This window comes from Equus asinus, chromosome 4 (assembly GCF_041296235.1).
Source record: "Equus asinus isolate D_3611 breed Donkey chromosome 4, EquAss-T2T_v2, whole genome shotgun sequence".
NCBI lineage: Eukaryota > Metazoa > Chordata > Mammalia > Perissodactyla > Equidae > Equus > Equus asinus.
Genome location: NC_091793.1, coordinates 20,081,775 through 20,098,901, shown reverse-complemented (window position 1 = coordinate 20,098,901; position 17,127 = coordinate 20,081,775). Strand labels below are relative to the sequence as shown.

The following is a 17,127-nucleotide window of genomic DNA, read 5'->3' as shown; positions in this document are numbered from 1 at the left end:
TGGAATGATGCTGAGATCCTTATAGCCTTAAGCTGATCCTTTTGTTCATTTACCACATATGCGTGGAGCTCCCACTGGGTGTTAACTAACCACTGTGGTGGCACTGAGCTGGAGCTCCTGTATAACTCACGTGGTGCCTGTCCTGCTGGATCATCCACAGCTGCTGCAGTGCTCCTGAGCAGCACGGCCCTGATAAAGCTTCTGGAGAAGATGCTGGCGCTCACCTGGGCCGAGGCAGGCTCTCCTGGGACAGCACTCCTTTGCTCTGCCTGGCTGCTTACTGCCTCCTTCTCTGCCCAGCAGCACGATGGCAGTCTGCAGGTTAGTCTCTAACCCCTGTGCCTTTGGGGCACACAAAGGAGCGATACAGATCTTGAGTTCTGGTCCCAGCTGTGTGGCTTATTAGCTGCGTAACCTCAGCAAGGTATTTAACTCTTTGAGCTTTAGTTTCCTTGCCTACAAAATGGGGAAAAAACATGCAGGTTTGTTGTCACGTTGGTTTACATTAATCTGTTTAACACATATGGATCACCTACATGCTAGGCGGTATTCTAGGCACAGAGGAATAAAAAATGAATAGAGCATTTACCCTATACTTCAGGAACTTGTAGTCTTTAGCAAAGCCTTGAAAGGTAAGATTGTACCAGGCAAAGATAGTGGGGAAAGGCATTCCAAGTAAAGAGAACAATATGAGCAAAGACATGAAGCTGCACAAAGTTAGGACATGGTGTACATATTTGGAGAGTGGTGAGGTACTGAGTGGTTAGAATGTAGGAAGTGGACTGTCAGACTGGACAGGAAGGCAGAAGCCAGCCTGTGACCTCGAAGTGCTGGGTGGCAAGCTATGAAGTCATTGTTAAAGTTTGGTCTCCAGGGTTGCTGCAAGCTGTGGCAGATCTATGCTATAGCAGATCTGCAGGTTGTTGCCTGTGGTGTTGATCTGGGACAGGAACCAATCTTCCTTTTCTGCATGAGGCTGTTGGGCTCACCCGAACCCCTGCAGTCACCTGCCTGGGTGGAAGCCTGCACCTTGTCCTTGGCTCTGCCCTGGCCCTCAGCTCACTCCTAGACAATTACTTACTAACTACCTCTACTCTAAGTTCTCCCCAGTGCCCTAGCTCAGGCATCATTGTTCTCACCACTAATGTGGCCTATTCACAATCTCCTAGCCTCTTCCCTCCTCTACATCTCCTCTCGCTGCAGCCACAGTCTGGCTGCTCGTCTCTTCTGTCCACACTCCTTCAGTGGCCCCTTTGTTCTCCACATGGCCAGCCAAACCTTTCTTACCTGGCTCCCCTGCAGCCTTACTTTCTGCCATTCCACCCTCCTTCCCTGACCTCTGACCAAGTGTTTCTTCTTCTCCCAGTCAGCTGCACTCTTTCACATCTCCATACCTTTGTTTTTGATTGATTGACTGGTTTTTAATAGCTTTTATATTTAGGACAGTTATAGATTTACAAAAAAATTGAGCAGATAGCACAGAGTTCCCATATATCCCCTGCAGTTTCCTCTATTAACATCTTACATGAGTATGGTATCTCCTTACCTTTCTACAAGTTGGTTCTTCTGCCTAGAACCTGCTGATTTCACTAGCTAACAAGCATTTTTGAGGAACTGCTTTGTGTCAGACTGTGATAGATCCAAGCAGAGGAGAAGTTTCTGCCTTCAGGCAGCTTGTGTTCTGAGGGAGGAGAGCCGAGCAGACTCACAGCTTTGAACCTGCCACCCTGACTAACCCCTCAGTTTGGACATTGCTTTGACATTAAGGAGCAGAGTCACCAATGCTGATCCTCAGCTGTTCCCAGTAGCTCTGGAGGGAGTGAAAGCAGGTGCATTGTCCCCATTTTATAGATGAAGAAAGTGAAGCAGGCTGAGAGAAGTACAATGCAGTGACTTGCCTATGGCCAGACAGCTGGCAAGTGGTAGAGCCAGGATTTTTATTCCAGGCCATTTAATTCCAGATTTAAGTTAGATGGGTGGTTGGCTGAGGCAGAGACTGAACCATAGATGGCCGGGGAGGGCTCCCTGGTGGAGGAGGTCCTTGAGGATGGAAGAGATTTGAGAAAAGAAGGGTTCTCCAGGTATGGGCTTGGTTTTCCTCCTCACACTCCTGAATCCAGGACTGGTGAGGCTCACAGGATTCTGTGTGGCCTCCTCTGTCCTTCTGGATGCAGCGGGTATGTGTGGGTGGGTAGAAGAGATATTGGGGCAGGTTATTTTCTGGCCAAGCTCCCAGAATGTGGGGGTTATTCCTTTACCCCCTGCCCTGCCAGGTTCACCAGACACTGTCCGTGGAACTGGACCAAGTATTGAAGGCCCTCAGCTTTCCCAAGAAAAAGGCTGCGCTGCTCTCAGGTGTGGGCCCCGGGGCCTCTAGCAGGAAAAGAAGAGCTTTTTCCTAGATTCTGTGATGGGACCACCCATCCCAGATTAGCCTTTATTATCTCCGTTGTCTTCTCCTTATGACAGAGCTGAGTGGGAGGTGGGGAAAGAGTCAGGAACTGGGTATAAGGAGTTTCTTGCTTTCAGCTGCCATCTTATGCTTCCTGCGGACAGCCCTGCAACAAAGCTTTTCCTCTGCCCTGGTGGCCCTGCTGCCCTCAGGGACCCAGCCACCACTAGCTCCTGAGGACACTGTCCTAGCTCCACTTGGAACATCACAAGTGCTGTCCCTGGTCATCGGACTGCAGAACCTCCTGGTGCAGGTAAGGCCCTTGCTAAGCAGAACCCGTGAAGTGCAGCCTGCTTCTCTCAGGACAAGAGCAGGAAGGGGTGGCTGCCTGTAAAGAGCTCAGTATTCCCTCCAGGCCTGGCGGGTGGATTGATTGGGACTTTTAAAGTTACAGTGATGGAAACGAAACTCAAATTGTTTTATAACTCAGAAGTCCAGGGATCAATACTGGCTTCAGGCACAGCTGGATCCCAGAGGCTCAGACAATGTCATCAGAACTCTGTTTCCATCTCTTTGCTCTGCATTTCTCTCTGTCAGCTTTATTCTCATGGGATGGTAAGATGACCAACAGTAGCTCCTGGCTTATATCCTTCCAGCAGAAAGTTTTTCTTTTCCAGTAGTCCCCAGAATTGAGTCTCATTAGCCTGGCTTGGGTAATATGCCAATCACTATGGCCAGGGCATGGGATACTCTGATTGACCTGGCTTGGGTCAATGTCCTGGAAGCTGGGGCATATGGTCAGCTCTCTATAACCCACACGAACAGGAGAGAGGGATGGTTCTGCAGAAGAAAATTGTTCCCAGAAGAAGGAAGAATGGATCCTGGGCAAGCAAAACAGTAGATGTCCACCCCCGGGGAGTTTGTGTTTTACAGCTTAGAGGACTTTTGGAGATCATTGCTTATCTAGCCATCACATACTATGAAGAGTGGTGGGGCCATGGAGATAGGTCAGGTGCCTGACTTTGAGGAGTTAACAGTTGGGGGTGTGGGGATGGTGCCATGTAGACAGGAGGTGATAACTCATTGTGGTCAGTGCTTGGCTAAAGGGGCGCACAGCACTGTGGGGTCTCAGGATGTAAGTAATAGGCTGTTGGAAGGTGAGTTTGGGGCTAGCTGTCAGAGAAGGCTTCATGGGGGAGGTGCTTGAGCTGGACTGGAAAGACCAAGTGACTTGTCCTAGGTCCCCAAGGGCAGGCGGCATCAGAGATGGAATTGATCTTGACGGCAGCACCATTTCGTTCTCTGATATGAACTCATTCCTTGTCCCTGACCTTGCGGCCTGTTTCCCACCTTTGATTCCCCAGGACTTTCTTCTCTTTCAAGGAGCTTATTGTCTATTATTTTCAAATATGAGCTGGTCACTGTAGGGTGACCGAACCCCCACATGTTTATGCTGTTTTAGTTAGACTTGGACTCTCTTTTCCTGTCCTTTGGAGCTTGTCCAGTATAGTCACAGATCCACATGGTCTGATCTGATGGCAAGGCATTCATGGAGCAAGAGATGGGGAGGTAGGGGGAGCCAGCAAATGAGTGAGAGGAGTTGTGGAGACTTCCCAGGGATGGGTTGGGAGCCTTGATTTGAGTAGATTCCACTTGGTGCCCAGATAATGACTGCACATGTATGATATGGCTGTTGATTGTGGGAGATTATGTTCAAGGATTGATCCCCCCTAGGCCTGTGCACAAGGGAGGGGAAGTTGGGAAATGTAAAGAGATGGAGGATGCTCCAAGAGTGGCCCCTGTGCTGGCTCTGTGGTCGCTGAGTCTTGTGCTGCCAGCACATCTATGCACAAGGTTCTGTGCTCTTTATGGATCCAACCTCTATCATGTCGTAGTACTTAACTCTTTCTGTTGTAAGTTCCCATTTTCATATCAGTCTTCCCCAGACTGTGAGCTCCCCAAGTAGGGACTGTGTCCGGTTAATCTTTGTGTCTTGTTCCCCTGGTGGGTTCAAAACCAATCGAGAAATCAGGAATCAGATGAGAACCAAAACATCAGCTTTATTGCTGGTAAACACATAGTAGAATGTAGCTAAGTTTTAAGGTCAGAATGGGTTTTTTTCGGTCTCAAATTTTTCCACTATACAGCAAAGATGAAAGAATTTTACAGTGAACACTCATACGCCTACCACCTAGATTCTACCATTAACAATTTACTGTACTAGCTTTGTCATGTCTCTCCAAAAGGAGCTTTTAAACCACCCTCCTTCCCCTAGGCCAGACCAGGAGACCAGAAGCAGAAAAATTGTGTTTTCATTATGGGCACTTAGCCAGCTGGCCAAGGTCTTAAGAGTTTAAGTTCATGGGAGCATGACCTTTAATACCTTAATCCTGCTCCGAGGGCACAGTAGATGTTAAGGTAGCATCTCACCTGTGAGGTAAATCTCTCCTTGGGTGAGAAAGAGCTAGTTAAGGGTGGGAGGAAGAGCAAATGCTTTCTCTCCAATGTTTCTGAAAGGGCTGAAGTTCCTGTTTTAATATTCAGAACATAGGGGAAAAATGATTCCTTAAACTCGATACCCAACATAAAGCCTGGCACAGAATTGGTATCCAGTAATGTTTGCTGAATGAATGAATGAGGACATAGAAATGAATATGATACAGTTTCAGCCATGTAAGCACTCACAGATGGTAGGAAACACAATCAAAGAATCAAAGAAGGCTCCACAGGAGAGGTTGCATTTGAACTAGGCCTTAAGTGATAAAAAGCCTTTTTCAAACCAATAACCTAAACACTAAGGGGCCAGTGATTTATTGTAGCACCATCACCATTCACCTCCCCTGCCCAAGAGCCTAGGTGTCACCAGGCCTATGACACTGTCCTCTGCCTCTGGCAGTTTTTTTTTTTTTAAATTGTGGTAAAATATACATAACAAAATCGACCATTTTAACCATTTTTAAGTATACAGTTCTGTGGCATTAAGTACATTCACACGGTTGTGTAACACCACCACCATCCATCTACAGAACTTTTTCATCTTCTCAAAGTGAAACTCTGTCCCTGTTAAACAATAACCCCTCATTCCTGCCCCTCTTCCTCCCTGCCCCTGCAGCCACCATTCTACTTTCTGTCTCTATTAATTTGACTCCTCCAGGTACCTCATATAAGTAGAATCAAACTGTATTTGTCTCTGAAAGTTTGTGACCGCCCTCAGCAGTCCCTGGAAAGGGGAACCAACTGGAGTAACTCATAAATCCCACATGTAGAGGCTACTGGGCCTGCACTGGTGATAGGAGAGTGTTGGTGAGGAGCCTGGCTTATCCTCAGTCACTTCCCTGTTACTGCCTGTTACAGGACCAAAGAGCCCCTTCCTCCTTTCTCTCACTGCCACCCTCCTGAGAAATTCCCTGGCCTCCTGCTTTCAGCCACAATGCCCTTTCTGTCACTGCCCAGGACCTGAGAAAGTACGTGGAAGAGTCATTCTGTTTTTCTGTCCTTCCCTCAGGAGTGGAGTTAAGCCTCCCTCAGAGCCTTCCACAGATTTGTTGTCTAAAAACAGCTCTTGATTCGTTTACTCATTCATCCAGTCAGCAAACATTTATTCCATAGTAATCCAAGAATAGAGGAAGTCTCTCTTTCCCAAGCAGCCAGAATGGTTTGTTCGGCGCTGTATTGAGGATCCCATTTATCATATTTTATTATATAGTCAGTAGTTTGCATTTCTGTCTTCTTCTGAAAACTGTAAACTCCTTTTAGGCAAAAACTTCCTCTGCATAGGGGGTCAGAGAAGGCTTCACAGAGAAGGCGACATTTGAACTCAGCCTTGAATGGTGTTAGGCAGAGGTATAGGGAAGGACATTCCAGGCAGGGAGGATAGCATGAGTAAAATCACATAATATGACAGTGCATAGTGGGGTGTGGGGGTGTGGTGAGAAGTTGATGATCAGACTGGAAAGCTAGGCAGGGGCAAGATTGTGCCAGGCTAAGAAGTACTGTGGGGAGCCATGGAAGGGCTTCTGTCAGACTGTGTTTTTGAAAGATCATTCTGGCAGTCACAGAAGGGATGAGTAGCAGGAGAAAGCCTGGAGGCAAGGGGACTGTTGGGCAAGAGGTTGTTGCAATGACCCAAGTGAATGACAGTGAGGCCCATTTCACACCCATTGGGACAGCTAAAATAAAAAAGGCAGATAATACCAAATGTTGGGTAATTGGAATCCTCATACATTGCTGTTGGGAATGTGAAATGGTGCAGCTACTTTGGAAAATAGCCTAGAAGTACTTCAAAAAGCTAAACGTAGAATTGCCATATGACCCAATACTTCTATTCCCAGGTATATGCCCAAGAAAATTGAAAGCATTTGTCCACACAAAAACTTGTATACAAATGCTCATAGCAGTACTATTCCTAATAGCCCTAAAATGCAAACAACTCCAATGTCCACCAACTGATGAATGGATAAACAAATTGTATATACATACAACTGAAAACTATTTGGCTATAAAAAGTAATAAGGGGCCAGCCTGGTGGTGTAGTGGTTAAGTTCAGGTGCTCTGCTTTGGCAGCCTGGGGTTTGCAGGTTCGGATCCTGGGCACGGACCTAGCACTGCTCGTCAAGCCATCCTGTGGTGGCATCCCACGTAAAACAGACGAAGATCAGCACAGATATTAGCTCAGCAACAATATTCCTCAAGCAAAAAGAGGAAAATTTGCAATGGATGTTAGCTTAAGGCCAATCTTCCTCACTCACACACACACAAAGTAATGAAGTACTGACATGCTAAAACATGGATGAACCTTGAGAACATGCTAAGTGAAAGAAGCAAGACACAAAAGGCCACATATTAAATGATTTCATTTATATGAAACGCCCAGAATAGGCAAATCCATAGAGACAGAAAGTAGATTAGTGGTTGCTAGGACTGGTGGGCGTGGGGCAGGGAAATAGGGAGTGACTGCTAATGAGTATGGGGTTTCTTTTTGGGATGATGAAAATATTCTGGAATTACATAGCAGTACAACTCTGTAAATATACTAAAACCATTGAATTATATCTTTAAAAGGATGAATTTTATGGTTTGTGAATTATATCTCAATAAAGCTGTTACTTTCAAAAATGGTGTCAAGGGGAAAAAAATGACAATGAGGCCTAAACTAGGGCACTGGGTGCTGGTCCTCTCTGACTTCTCTGGGCCAAAGCAGTCACATGGCATCACTGATTGAATGCACCTGCAGTGTGCAGAATCTTCAGTAGTCTGAGGTGGCCCAGTGCAGTGCAATGGAACCAGCACTGGCCAGAGTCACACACATCTGCATTCTAGCCCCTGCCCAGCTTCTAACTCTGAAGGAGTTTAGCAAGTCACTTCCCCTTACTTATCCTCATTTTCTCTATCTGCAAAATAAAAAGAGTCTTTCAACATTAAGCGATTTGGGCCTATAAGAACAGCCTCCATTCCTCCAGGAATGAAGCACAGCACAGAGAAGTGTTAGTTGAAGTGAGGATGGAGAGGATGTCCAGGGTTCACTATGGTGGGACACATTGGGGGAAGAGAGCAGGTCAGTGGAGGGGTCCAAAGAAGGGCCGTGGTCACTGGAGTGATTTAGGTGGCATGGGAGTGGTGGGAAGGAGCTGAGGCTAACTTCCCTTCTGCTTAGTTCTCAGAGGGGCCACAAGACTGTAAGTCTCTAAATGTCTCCAGAGTAGAAATGAAGTAAGTTTGTTCTGGGTTTCTTCGGAGATGCAGACCTAGGCCAGCGGGTAGAGCTGCAGGAAGACAGGAGCGTTACCACACAAAATTGGGGTACTCTGCCCTCCCAATGTGCATAAAAAGCCAATTATTAGGGCATCAGTTTTTGAGAAAAGAAAAGGCTTTATTGCGAAGTTGACTAGCAAGGAGACAGGAGGCAAAGCTCTTAAATCTGTCTCCCCGATTCAGGGTTTGGGGCAAAATTTAAGAGGTTAGGGAGAATAGGCTCGTACACTGAAACGTGGTACCAAGGAAATGCTAGCAGGGCAGGTGTCAATTGGAGGGCTTTAAACATTTATGGTAAGGTGGGGAAGGGGCTTTAACACTGGATCTTTCTAGTTAATGGACACCCCTTGCTTCTGACAAGAGTCTGACATTGTGTCTGGTCCTTTGATTCCTTGGTGGGGAGAATCTTTGGTTCTGGTGTCATTTCAGGTCAAGATTTTCTCCTCTGTGCACGCTCTGGCTACAGGACTTGCAAATTTTTGGTTTGGCCCTGAAAAACCTTCTGTTGATAAGATGGGGTCAGTTTGAACTGGTCTTACAGGACCAGTGATTACAGGAGGAGGCCCTTTCTCATGGCCAGGACTGTTTAACAATAGAATGGGCTGCCTTGGGAGGAATGGAGAGGAGTGGCTGGTGGTTGGGGGTTTCTAAGCAGAAACCAGGTGTCTCAGGGCTTGAAGGGTGTCAGTTTGGGTGACCCTTAAAGTTTCTTCCAAGGCTGGGATTCTGTTTTGGGGAAGGGAATACTCACGAAACAGAGGTCCAGGAGTGCACTGTAGGATGACAGACCCAAGTCACTGAGGTGAAAGAGACTGGAAGTAAAATTAAAAATAGGAATGTCAGCAAACATCATACAGTTAGCACTTCTCAGTTTCCCAAGCCCTTTCCTGCCTACGATCTCATGTGGTTCTCACATAAGCCAGCCCTATGAGATAGAAAACTGCAGCTCAGAGAGGTCATGTGACTGCAACAGTCACAGAACTTGTGAGGTGACCTGGATTAGATGTAAAGGATTTGGGAAGAGGTGGAGGAAGAGCAGAGCAAATGAAGTTTCCCAGAGGTTCATTTCCTGGGCAGAGATGGGAGGTACTCCATTCTGCTAGGAGCACACAAATAGCTCTGGGGATGTAATGAAAAAAACGTACTGACTAGAACTCCAGGAATCATGTGTATTTAGAAGGAAATACTGCATAAACTATTTGGGGCAGAGGAGAGACCCTGATTGGGATTAGAGGACTAATGAGGAGTGCGCTGGTCCCATATCCTACCATTTCCCAATTTGAAACTATTTGGGTAGTAGACACAGAAATCGGACAAAGATCAAAACCTCTATTTTATTGGTAAGGCCAATGGGAGAAAGTGGCTGTATATATGGCCACAGTGGCCTTCCAACAACCTCACCCCAGAATTAAATGTATTTACCAAGTCACAGGCAAAGCTGGACAACCCTGGGACTTCATGCCTCACTTCCTGGTATGCCTACCCTTTGGGTGAGAGTAGACCAAAGCATACCCTTTCTGTAGACAGTGGGTTCAAATGAGAGTCTGCTGTAGAGGCTGAGTTGAGGGTTTCTCCTTTCAGAGTATCAGTTGGACTAGTCACTCCTCCTTCCATAGAGAGAAGCTGGTGGAGGGGAGAGGTGGGTGCTACTCTATCTAGGAAAGGAAATGTGAGTCCAGGGGGATGCTCTGGTTAGTCCCTATCTCTGGAGGAGAGTGAGATTGCAGGGACTTGGACTGGCTGAGTGGAGTGAGCTGAGTGAGGGGAGAGAGGCGCTTCCACAGGCTGCTTCCTCAGTCCTGCTGCCCCAGTACTCAGCCATACCTTTAAGTATTCATTAAACAGGTGTTGACAAGTATCAGGTTTGAAGTGGCTTAGCCCCCTCAGAGCAGCTAGAGGTCTTCATTTAGCCCTGCACCTGGAGGTTCAGAATGAGTTTCTCTGGACTGGTTGGTTTTTCTTTCTATAATTTGGTAACCAGGGTCAGCTGGTTTTAGTGCTTTCAGGCTTACTTGTCTGATTCCAGTCCAGCTGCTACATCCATGGGGAGCCTTGGAGAAGGGGAAAGGGTGAACCTTAGCAGGAAAGAGACAGATATCTTCTGTGCTCAGACTTCGCTTTCTGATTGGGGTAGGATGGAGTGTATTGTTACCAAATTGGAAATCAGTGAGCTAATTAGTTTTACAAGACTTTAGGCTTTGATCTCAAGGATCATTCCTAGAAGAGCAGATGTTGATGTTAGATTAAGGTTCTAGGAGAGTAGGAGGTGGGGAGGAAGGGGAGAGGACATTACTGAGTGCCTACTCTGTGCAAGCACTGGACATGTTATTTATTCATCATAGCTTCTCTGTAAGGTAGAAATTATCATCTCAGTTTTATAGACAAGGAAACTGATCCCAGAGATGTTAAGTAATTTGCCTAGGGTCACACTTTTAGGTCAGAATTCAAACCTGTCTTTCTGACTACAAAATCCATATTCTTTCAGTGTCCCAAGAAGTGCATTGTGAAGAGGAGCCATTGTTACCTGAGTGGTAATTCCTGGCTTTCCTAGCACCCAGGAGCCCCAGCTCCTCACCCACCATCCAGGGGGCCCTTGCTGGTTGTGTGGGGTAATATGGACTCAGGGTCAGAGAGTGGCTCTAGCACCACAGCTCCTCACTAGGTGGGGAAACTGGGGCATGCTGGCTCATGGCTGTGTGGTCTTAGGTTCCAGGCAAGAAGCTGGAAATGCCCACTGGTTAAGAGTTAATTTTAGACTAGAGAAGGAGAAAGAGCACAAGGTCTAGGATTTGGTTCTAGACCTGCCATCTTCTAGCCAGGTGTCCTCAGGTCAAGTATTTTCTCACTGGGCCTCAGTTTTCTCAGCTGTAGAATGAGGTGAATGGATTAGCTCAACCACTTCAAACTGAGTGCCTTGGGGGCCTTAGGGGTTCTGTGGAGGAGACTCAGGGGTTGTTAAAGAGGGAGAGTGTTTCCCCTGTTAGGCATTTCACTAAGATGTTCACCATTTATTGAGTGTTAACTCTGTGCGGGGCACTGGTTAAACATTCTATATCCATTTTTCATCTAACCCTCTCAGCAACCCAGGTAATCTTTTTATCCCTGCTCAGCAAGGTTAAGTAACCTTGGCCAGGGTGACACAGATGGTAAGTGGCTAAGCAAGGATCCAAACCCAAATCTGCCCCCCATACCCTTAACCACCAGGTTGCTGCCTTCCAAAGAGTAGCATGAGGAGAGCATAGGATTTTTCTGTTTGTTTTTACATGTAAAAGAATGTTTTATTAAGCTATAACTTACATGAATTTTAAATTCACAGATTTTAAGTGTATAATTAAATGAGTTTTGACAAATATATACAGTTTTGTAAATAGCACCACAATCATGTTATAGAACATTGCCATCACCCCAAAAAGTTCCCTTGTTCCCCTTTGTAGTCAGTCCCCTCTCCTCGTCCCCTTCCCTCAGCAACCAGTGATCTGCTTTCTGTCACTAGTTTTACTGTTTCTAGAATTTCATATAAATGAAATCATACAATATGTGATCTTGTGTGTCTAGCTTCTTTCACTTAGCTTAATGCTTTTGAGATTCATATTGTTGTGTATATCAGTACTTCATTTCTTTTTATTTGTGAGTGGTAGTCCCTTATATGGCTGTACCACAATTTGTTTATCCACTCACCTATTGATAGATATTTGATACTTCCAGGTTTTTGCCTATTATGAATAAAGTTACTCTTAATACTGAAGTACAAATCTTTGTGTGGATGTCTGTTTTCATTTCTCTTGGGTAAATACCTAGGAGTAGGATTGCTGGGTCAAATGACTTATTAGTTTTCTATTACTGTGTAGCAAGTTACCATAAACTTAATGGCTTAACACAGCACCCATTTATTATCTCACAATTCTCTAAGTCAGAAGTCTGGGTGGGCTTCACGAGCTTCTTCACTTAGGGTGAAATCAAGGTGTAGGCCAGGCTAGGTGCTTATCCAGAGATCTGGGAAAGAATCCACTTCCTCCTCAGGGGCCTCTTTCAACTCTTTTAGGTTACCCACATTCTTTTTCACAGGCCCCTTCATCTTCAAATTAGCAATACATGTTGAGTCCTTCTCACGCTTCCAGTTTCTCTAGTTCTTCTTCTGCCACCAGCCAGAGAAAAGTCTGCTTTTAAAGGGCTGGTGTGATTATATTGGGCCAACTCAGTCTCCCTTTTGCCATAAAATGTAACATAATCACGGGACTAACAACTGGGAGCAAAGGTCATGGGACCATCTTAAAATTCTGCCTATCAGATATGGTAAGTATATGTTTATAAGAAACCATAAAACTGTTTTCCAAAGTGGCTACACCATTTTACCTTCCCATCAGAAGTATATGAGAGTTCCAGTTGCTCCACATTCTGGTCAACACTTGGTATCATCAGACTTTTTAATTTTAGCTATTGGTGGGTGTATAGTGGTAATGGTGGTTTTAATTTGCATTTCCCTAATGACTGATAATGAGAACTTTTGATATGCTTATTAGAGCCTAAAATTTTGTTGAGTGAAACGTTCTGCTGCTTTAAAAAAGGTTGAAACCCACTAGCTCAGATAAACTGTGAGGCTCTTAGAGTCTACTATCTCTGAATCTCTTAGTGGGGCCCAGGGCACCTCTCTTTTTCTGAAACAAAGCAGTCTCTGAATGTAGGTGAATCACCAGTATAAGCACAATGCTCTCTGTGTGGGTGAGAGAAGAAACCAGTAAGCGTTTCTTCAACAGGGCCACAATCCCAAATCCAAAATTCTGAAGTCCAAATTATTCTGAAAACCACGTTTTTCCTTGGTTGGCAGCAAAACTCACTGGCAGCAAAATCTAACATGAACTTTTGTGGGTTTTATTTGTTTGCAGAAGGACCCTCTGTTGTCCCATGCCTGTGTTGGCTGCCTGGAGGCCTTGCTTGACTACCTGCATGCCCGGAGCCCAGATATGGGTAGAAACCCTCTCCATTTTCTGATGTTCCCATGCGAGAGATTGGAGGGAGGCCAGCCCCTGCCACCGTCCTGCTCCAGACACCCATCCCTTGTTCTGTGATTCACACTCACTTTAATTCTGTTAACAACACTGCAAACACACTGTCATGCCCATTATATAGATGAGGACACTGAGGTTCAGAAAGGTCAAGTAACTTGCCCAGCCAAGGTCACAAAGCTCTTAAGTGGCAATGCCCTTCTTGTTGCCTGCTTCTCACAATAGAGGGATATGTGGTCTCCCCGAGCCAGGCAGCATAGGTGGACAGAAGCCTGGAGAAGAAAGAAACCTCCTGGGGTCAGCTTGTCCAATGTCCTCCCTCTAGCTGAGCAGCCCCTTTTTGAGCCAATAGGAGAAAGTCCTCTTTAGCAGTGTCCCAAGACCTTTGGAAAGGCAGCATTAACAACCCAGGGTGACTGATGTTTCCCATAGCACTCCATGTGGCCTCCCAGCCTTGGAATCGGTTTTTGCTGTTTACCCTCCTGGATGCTGGAGAGAATTCCTTCCTTAGACCTGAGATCTTGAGGCTCATGACTCTGGTAAGTGCAGGAAGGATGGTCTTGTGGTCTGAAGAATGTCTTGAGTTGGGTGGTCCTGAGGAAGCCAGGGATACTTTACTTTAGGTAACCCTAGCCCTCAAAGAAGGTAGAGGGGTGAGGCAGGCCTTCACTCTACAAGAGATCTGCTCAGAGAATTTCTCTAAATGTCCGCATCTCCTCACCCCGGAAGCCCTGGACACTCTTTTTCATTCACTCACTCATGAAACATTGACCAGGGCTCCCTACTGTATGCCAGGTCTTATGCTAGGTACCAAAGATGTCGATGAACCAAATGCTTTGCCTTTAATGGTCCCTTGGTATAGAGAAGAAGACAGACAAGGAAACTAATCGTTAAAATATGTTATTAGTGGTAGAGTATAGTAGAAGATATGCTACGTGCCTGGCATGTAGTTAGTGCCTGTTAGATAAACAACAAAGCAGCAAGCCGGTGAATAATAGTGCAGTGGATCAATGAATTAATCAGTGGTTGGTGTGGGAACACAGAGAAAATAGGTGCTTCTGCCTGAGCTGGGAGGGAGAAGTGAATAAGAATGTAGTAAGCACTCAATTAATGCCTGTATTTCTTTAATAAAATGAAAGAACATTTAGCAGTGAAGGTAACATTTTAGCTGAGGCTTGTGGGATTAATAGGCAGAAGAGGAAAAGTATTCCAGGTAGTGAAGTGAGAAGCAGGTATGCGAGCACATAGTGGTGTGTTTGTGTAACCACATAGTCCATTTTGGCCATGAGTGTGAGAGCAAGGCTGAGGGGTGGTTGGTGGGGGCAGGGACTGAGGGAGTCAGCAGGGCCACCTCTCTCAGGTCTGCCTCATTTACCGCACTCTCATGCCCCAACCCCACCCCTGCCCACCAGCTCTTGAGCTCCTTGAAGGTAGGGTTTGGGGGACTTCAGATGTGTCCCTGGTCCAGTGCTGGGCACAGCAGGAGCACAGGAAATGACTATGAATGAAGGAGATGCCAAATGACTGCATGTCTGGGGCTTCTCTCCCTGGGCCAGTTTGTGCGGTTCCGGAGCAGGAGCGTCCTCTCTCATGAAGAGGTGGGTCACGTTCTGCAAGGTGCAGCTTTGGCTGATCTCTCTACTCTCTCGAACATCACACTCCAGGCTCTGCGTGGCTTCTTTCTGCAGGTGGGTCGGAAGGGGATACCGTGTAGCCACTGTGAGACAGACCCTCCACACCATCTTCTCTGTGGAGGGTGGGAGCCCTGGCCAAAGCAGCCAGTGGGAGGTCAGGTGTGCAGGGGGGTGAGGGTAGAGAGGGCCTGTATGGAGGGGGCACTGAGAAGGCCAGTCTTTCTTGCCGTCTTCTCCCATCAGGTCCAGAGCATGGGCCTCCTGGCTGATCACTGCATGGCCCAGACCCTGCAGGCCTCCTTGGAGGATGTTTTCCCCAGGGCCTTCTCAGCACAGCCACCCCTACAGGACATGCTGTATCCTTTCTTGCATCTGGGAGCTTTGGCCTGGGCAAGGTCACCCAGGCTATGGGAGGCTGTGGCATCATGCTTCAGGACAGAGAGCTGTACTGTCTACAGTCCTGTCCTCTAAAGCTAGCAGGGGTTGGTGAGAATAATTAACAGTGATAGCAATGACAATGACTTGTTATGTTTAAGTTCCTACCAAGGGCCAGTCACATTACATGCACTGTATGTAATACTCACAGCAGCTAAGAGTGTTACTGTAGTTGTATCTTAGACCAGGGATGTCAAATGATGTGCCCAGGATCACAGAGTGACAACATCAGGATTTGACCCCAGATTTGCCTGTCTCCAAAGCCATATCACCGAACTCAGGAAGGAGCTAGTCCTTCCCCAAGAGCTTTGGACAAAGTTACCCAACTCCGGTGGGCACAGGTGCTTCCCTCAGCCCAACATGGGGAGTGCTGGGTTACTGGCATGGCCCTGAGAAAGACTGGGGCTGTGGGCAGTGGTCAGAGGCCTTCTCCGGGGTTGTTGTGGTGCTCCAGGGACACTTTGGTGTGGAAGAGTGTGTGAGTGTGTGTGTGTGTGTGTGTGTGTATGTGTATGTATGGGGGTGCTTCTTCCCCACCCCACCGGCTGCCTCCCTGGCTCTCCTCCTCCTCCCTTCCACGGAATAGTTCCCTGTTGTATAGCAACAACCTAGCCCAGGTGTTCAGGTCCCAATTTTTTAATCCATCCCACCATTCTTAGGAGCACCTCTGTTCTTGTTCTGACCATTTTGCCCTTTTTGGGTTCTGAAGTGTGCTTCTCCCATGGTTGGCCCCACCTCTCTGCTGTTCTCCTCTCATGTTTGCTGCCAGCTGCCTGGGAGGGGTGGCTGTATCCCTGTCCCACATCAGAGACTGACCCTCAGGACTTGAAGGCCCAGAAACAGAACTGAGACCTAGAGAAGACAAAGCCAGGGCACAAGAGATGACAACTGCAGCCACTCATCTGGAGCCATTTACTCCATTGTTGAAATGGAATCAGGAAATAAAAGGATGCACTCACCTGCTTGTGTGGGCTCTCCGAAAACATTTGTCAGCTTACCTTGGCTCCTCCATCCTCAGCCGGGATGGACGGCCTCCTCAGGGAGAGAGGGCACGGATTTGTTTGGGTAACGCATAAGGAGCACCAGAGCCAGCTGGTTGCCTCCGTCGTACCTAGAAAACCCCCGTCAGGCCATCCTCGGGGCCGGAAGGGCATGGAAAGTCCACGTGTCCGGGGCTGCTGTGTTCCAGGTGCTCTGAGAGGCACTGTAATGCTGCCTCACCTCACGGGAAGGTGCAGAGAGGTACAATTTCCAGGCAAGGAAGCGAGCAGGTCAAATCCTTCTCAGCCTTCCTGGCTGAGTGAAACTGCCCCGGCTCGGCCTTCCCTGGCTCCCGGCCCTCCTCAGAGCTGCTGACTTGGTTACCCACGTGTGCGGTTCTTTTAATTTCTGCGCTCCACAGCTGCCCGCTCCTTCCGGGCTCAGCCCACGTGCGCCCCCAGCTCCCTTCCCGCCTGCCTGCCGAGTGCCCTGGCGCCGTAACTGGCTCGCCCACCCTCCCTCCTCAGGCCTGGCTGTGCTAGCCCTGCACGAGACTGGGCTGCACGCCGCCCTAACGCACGGACGAGGAAGGCCCCGACGTACTTGGTTTGGAGCGTGGCGGACCGGGGGCGAGCAGGGGGTGCGCCAATTCCGCACTGCAGGTTACTTCAGGAAAAAAAGGTGCCAGTCACGACCCACTGAACTCATCTTGCCAAGTGCAGTTTAAAACACTGTGAGCTGACGAAAAAGTTTCGAGGAGGGCGCGTGGAAGGCCGCCCAGCCGGGGTCAAGGCCCCAGTTTGCTAACGCGCCCTTTGAGACGGGCACGGACCCCATGCAGACTTAACTTCCTCCAACCGACGGTAACAGAGCACCAGGCGCCCGAGCTGCCGCGCGCGGCGGTGGGAGGACCGCGCGCCCGACCGCGCCG

The 17,127-nt window shown here is 47.6% G+C and overlaps 1 protein-coding gene and 1 long non-coding RNA gene across 2 annotated transcripts in view; one reads left to right on the top strand and one right to left on the bottom strand.

Annotated features, from left to right (window-relative positions):
- MEI1 (meiotic double-stranded break formation protein 1) overlaps window positions 1–16,176 on the top strand; it is a 69,769-nt gene extending 53,593 nt beyond the window's left edge. The window contains exons 24-31 of the mRNA XM_014868455.3: window positions 161–321; window positions 2,274–2,355; window positions 2,530–2,705; window positions 13,027–13,108; window positions 13,579–13,685; window positions 14,703–14,834; window positions 15,024–15,136; window positions 15,985–16,176. Of these exons, the coding sequence (XP_014723941.2) occupies window positions 161–321; window positions 2,274–2,355; window positions 2,530–2,705; window positions 13,027–13,108; window positions 13,579–13,685; window positions 14,703–14,834; window positions 15,024–15,136; window positions 15,985–16,030 (899 nt within the window). The 3' untranslated portion in view covers window positions 16,031–16,176. The remainder of the gene's footprint in view (window positions 1–160; window positions 322–2,273; window positions 2,356–2,529; window positions 2,706–13,026; window positions 13,109–13,578; window positions 13,686–14,702; window positions 14,835–15,023; window positions 15,137–15,984) is intronic.
- On the bottom strand, window positions 7,233–17,123 carry LOC123289310 (uncharacterized). The gene is made up of 3 exons (XR_011502566.1): window positions 16,800–17,123; window positions 8,895–8,955; window positions 7,233–8,154 (listed from the first exon to the last, which is right to left on the bottom strand). It is a non-coding gene; the product is annotated as an uncharacterized lncRNA (long non-coding RNA).
- Between the last annotated feature and the right edge of the window lie 4 nt (window positions 17,124–17,127).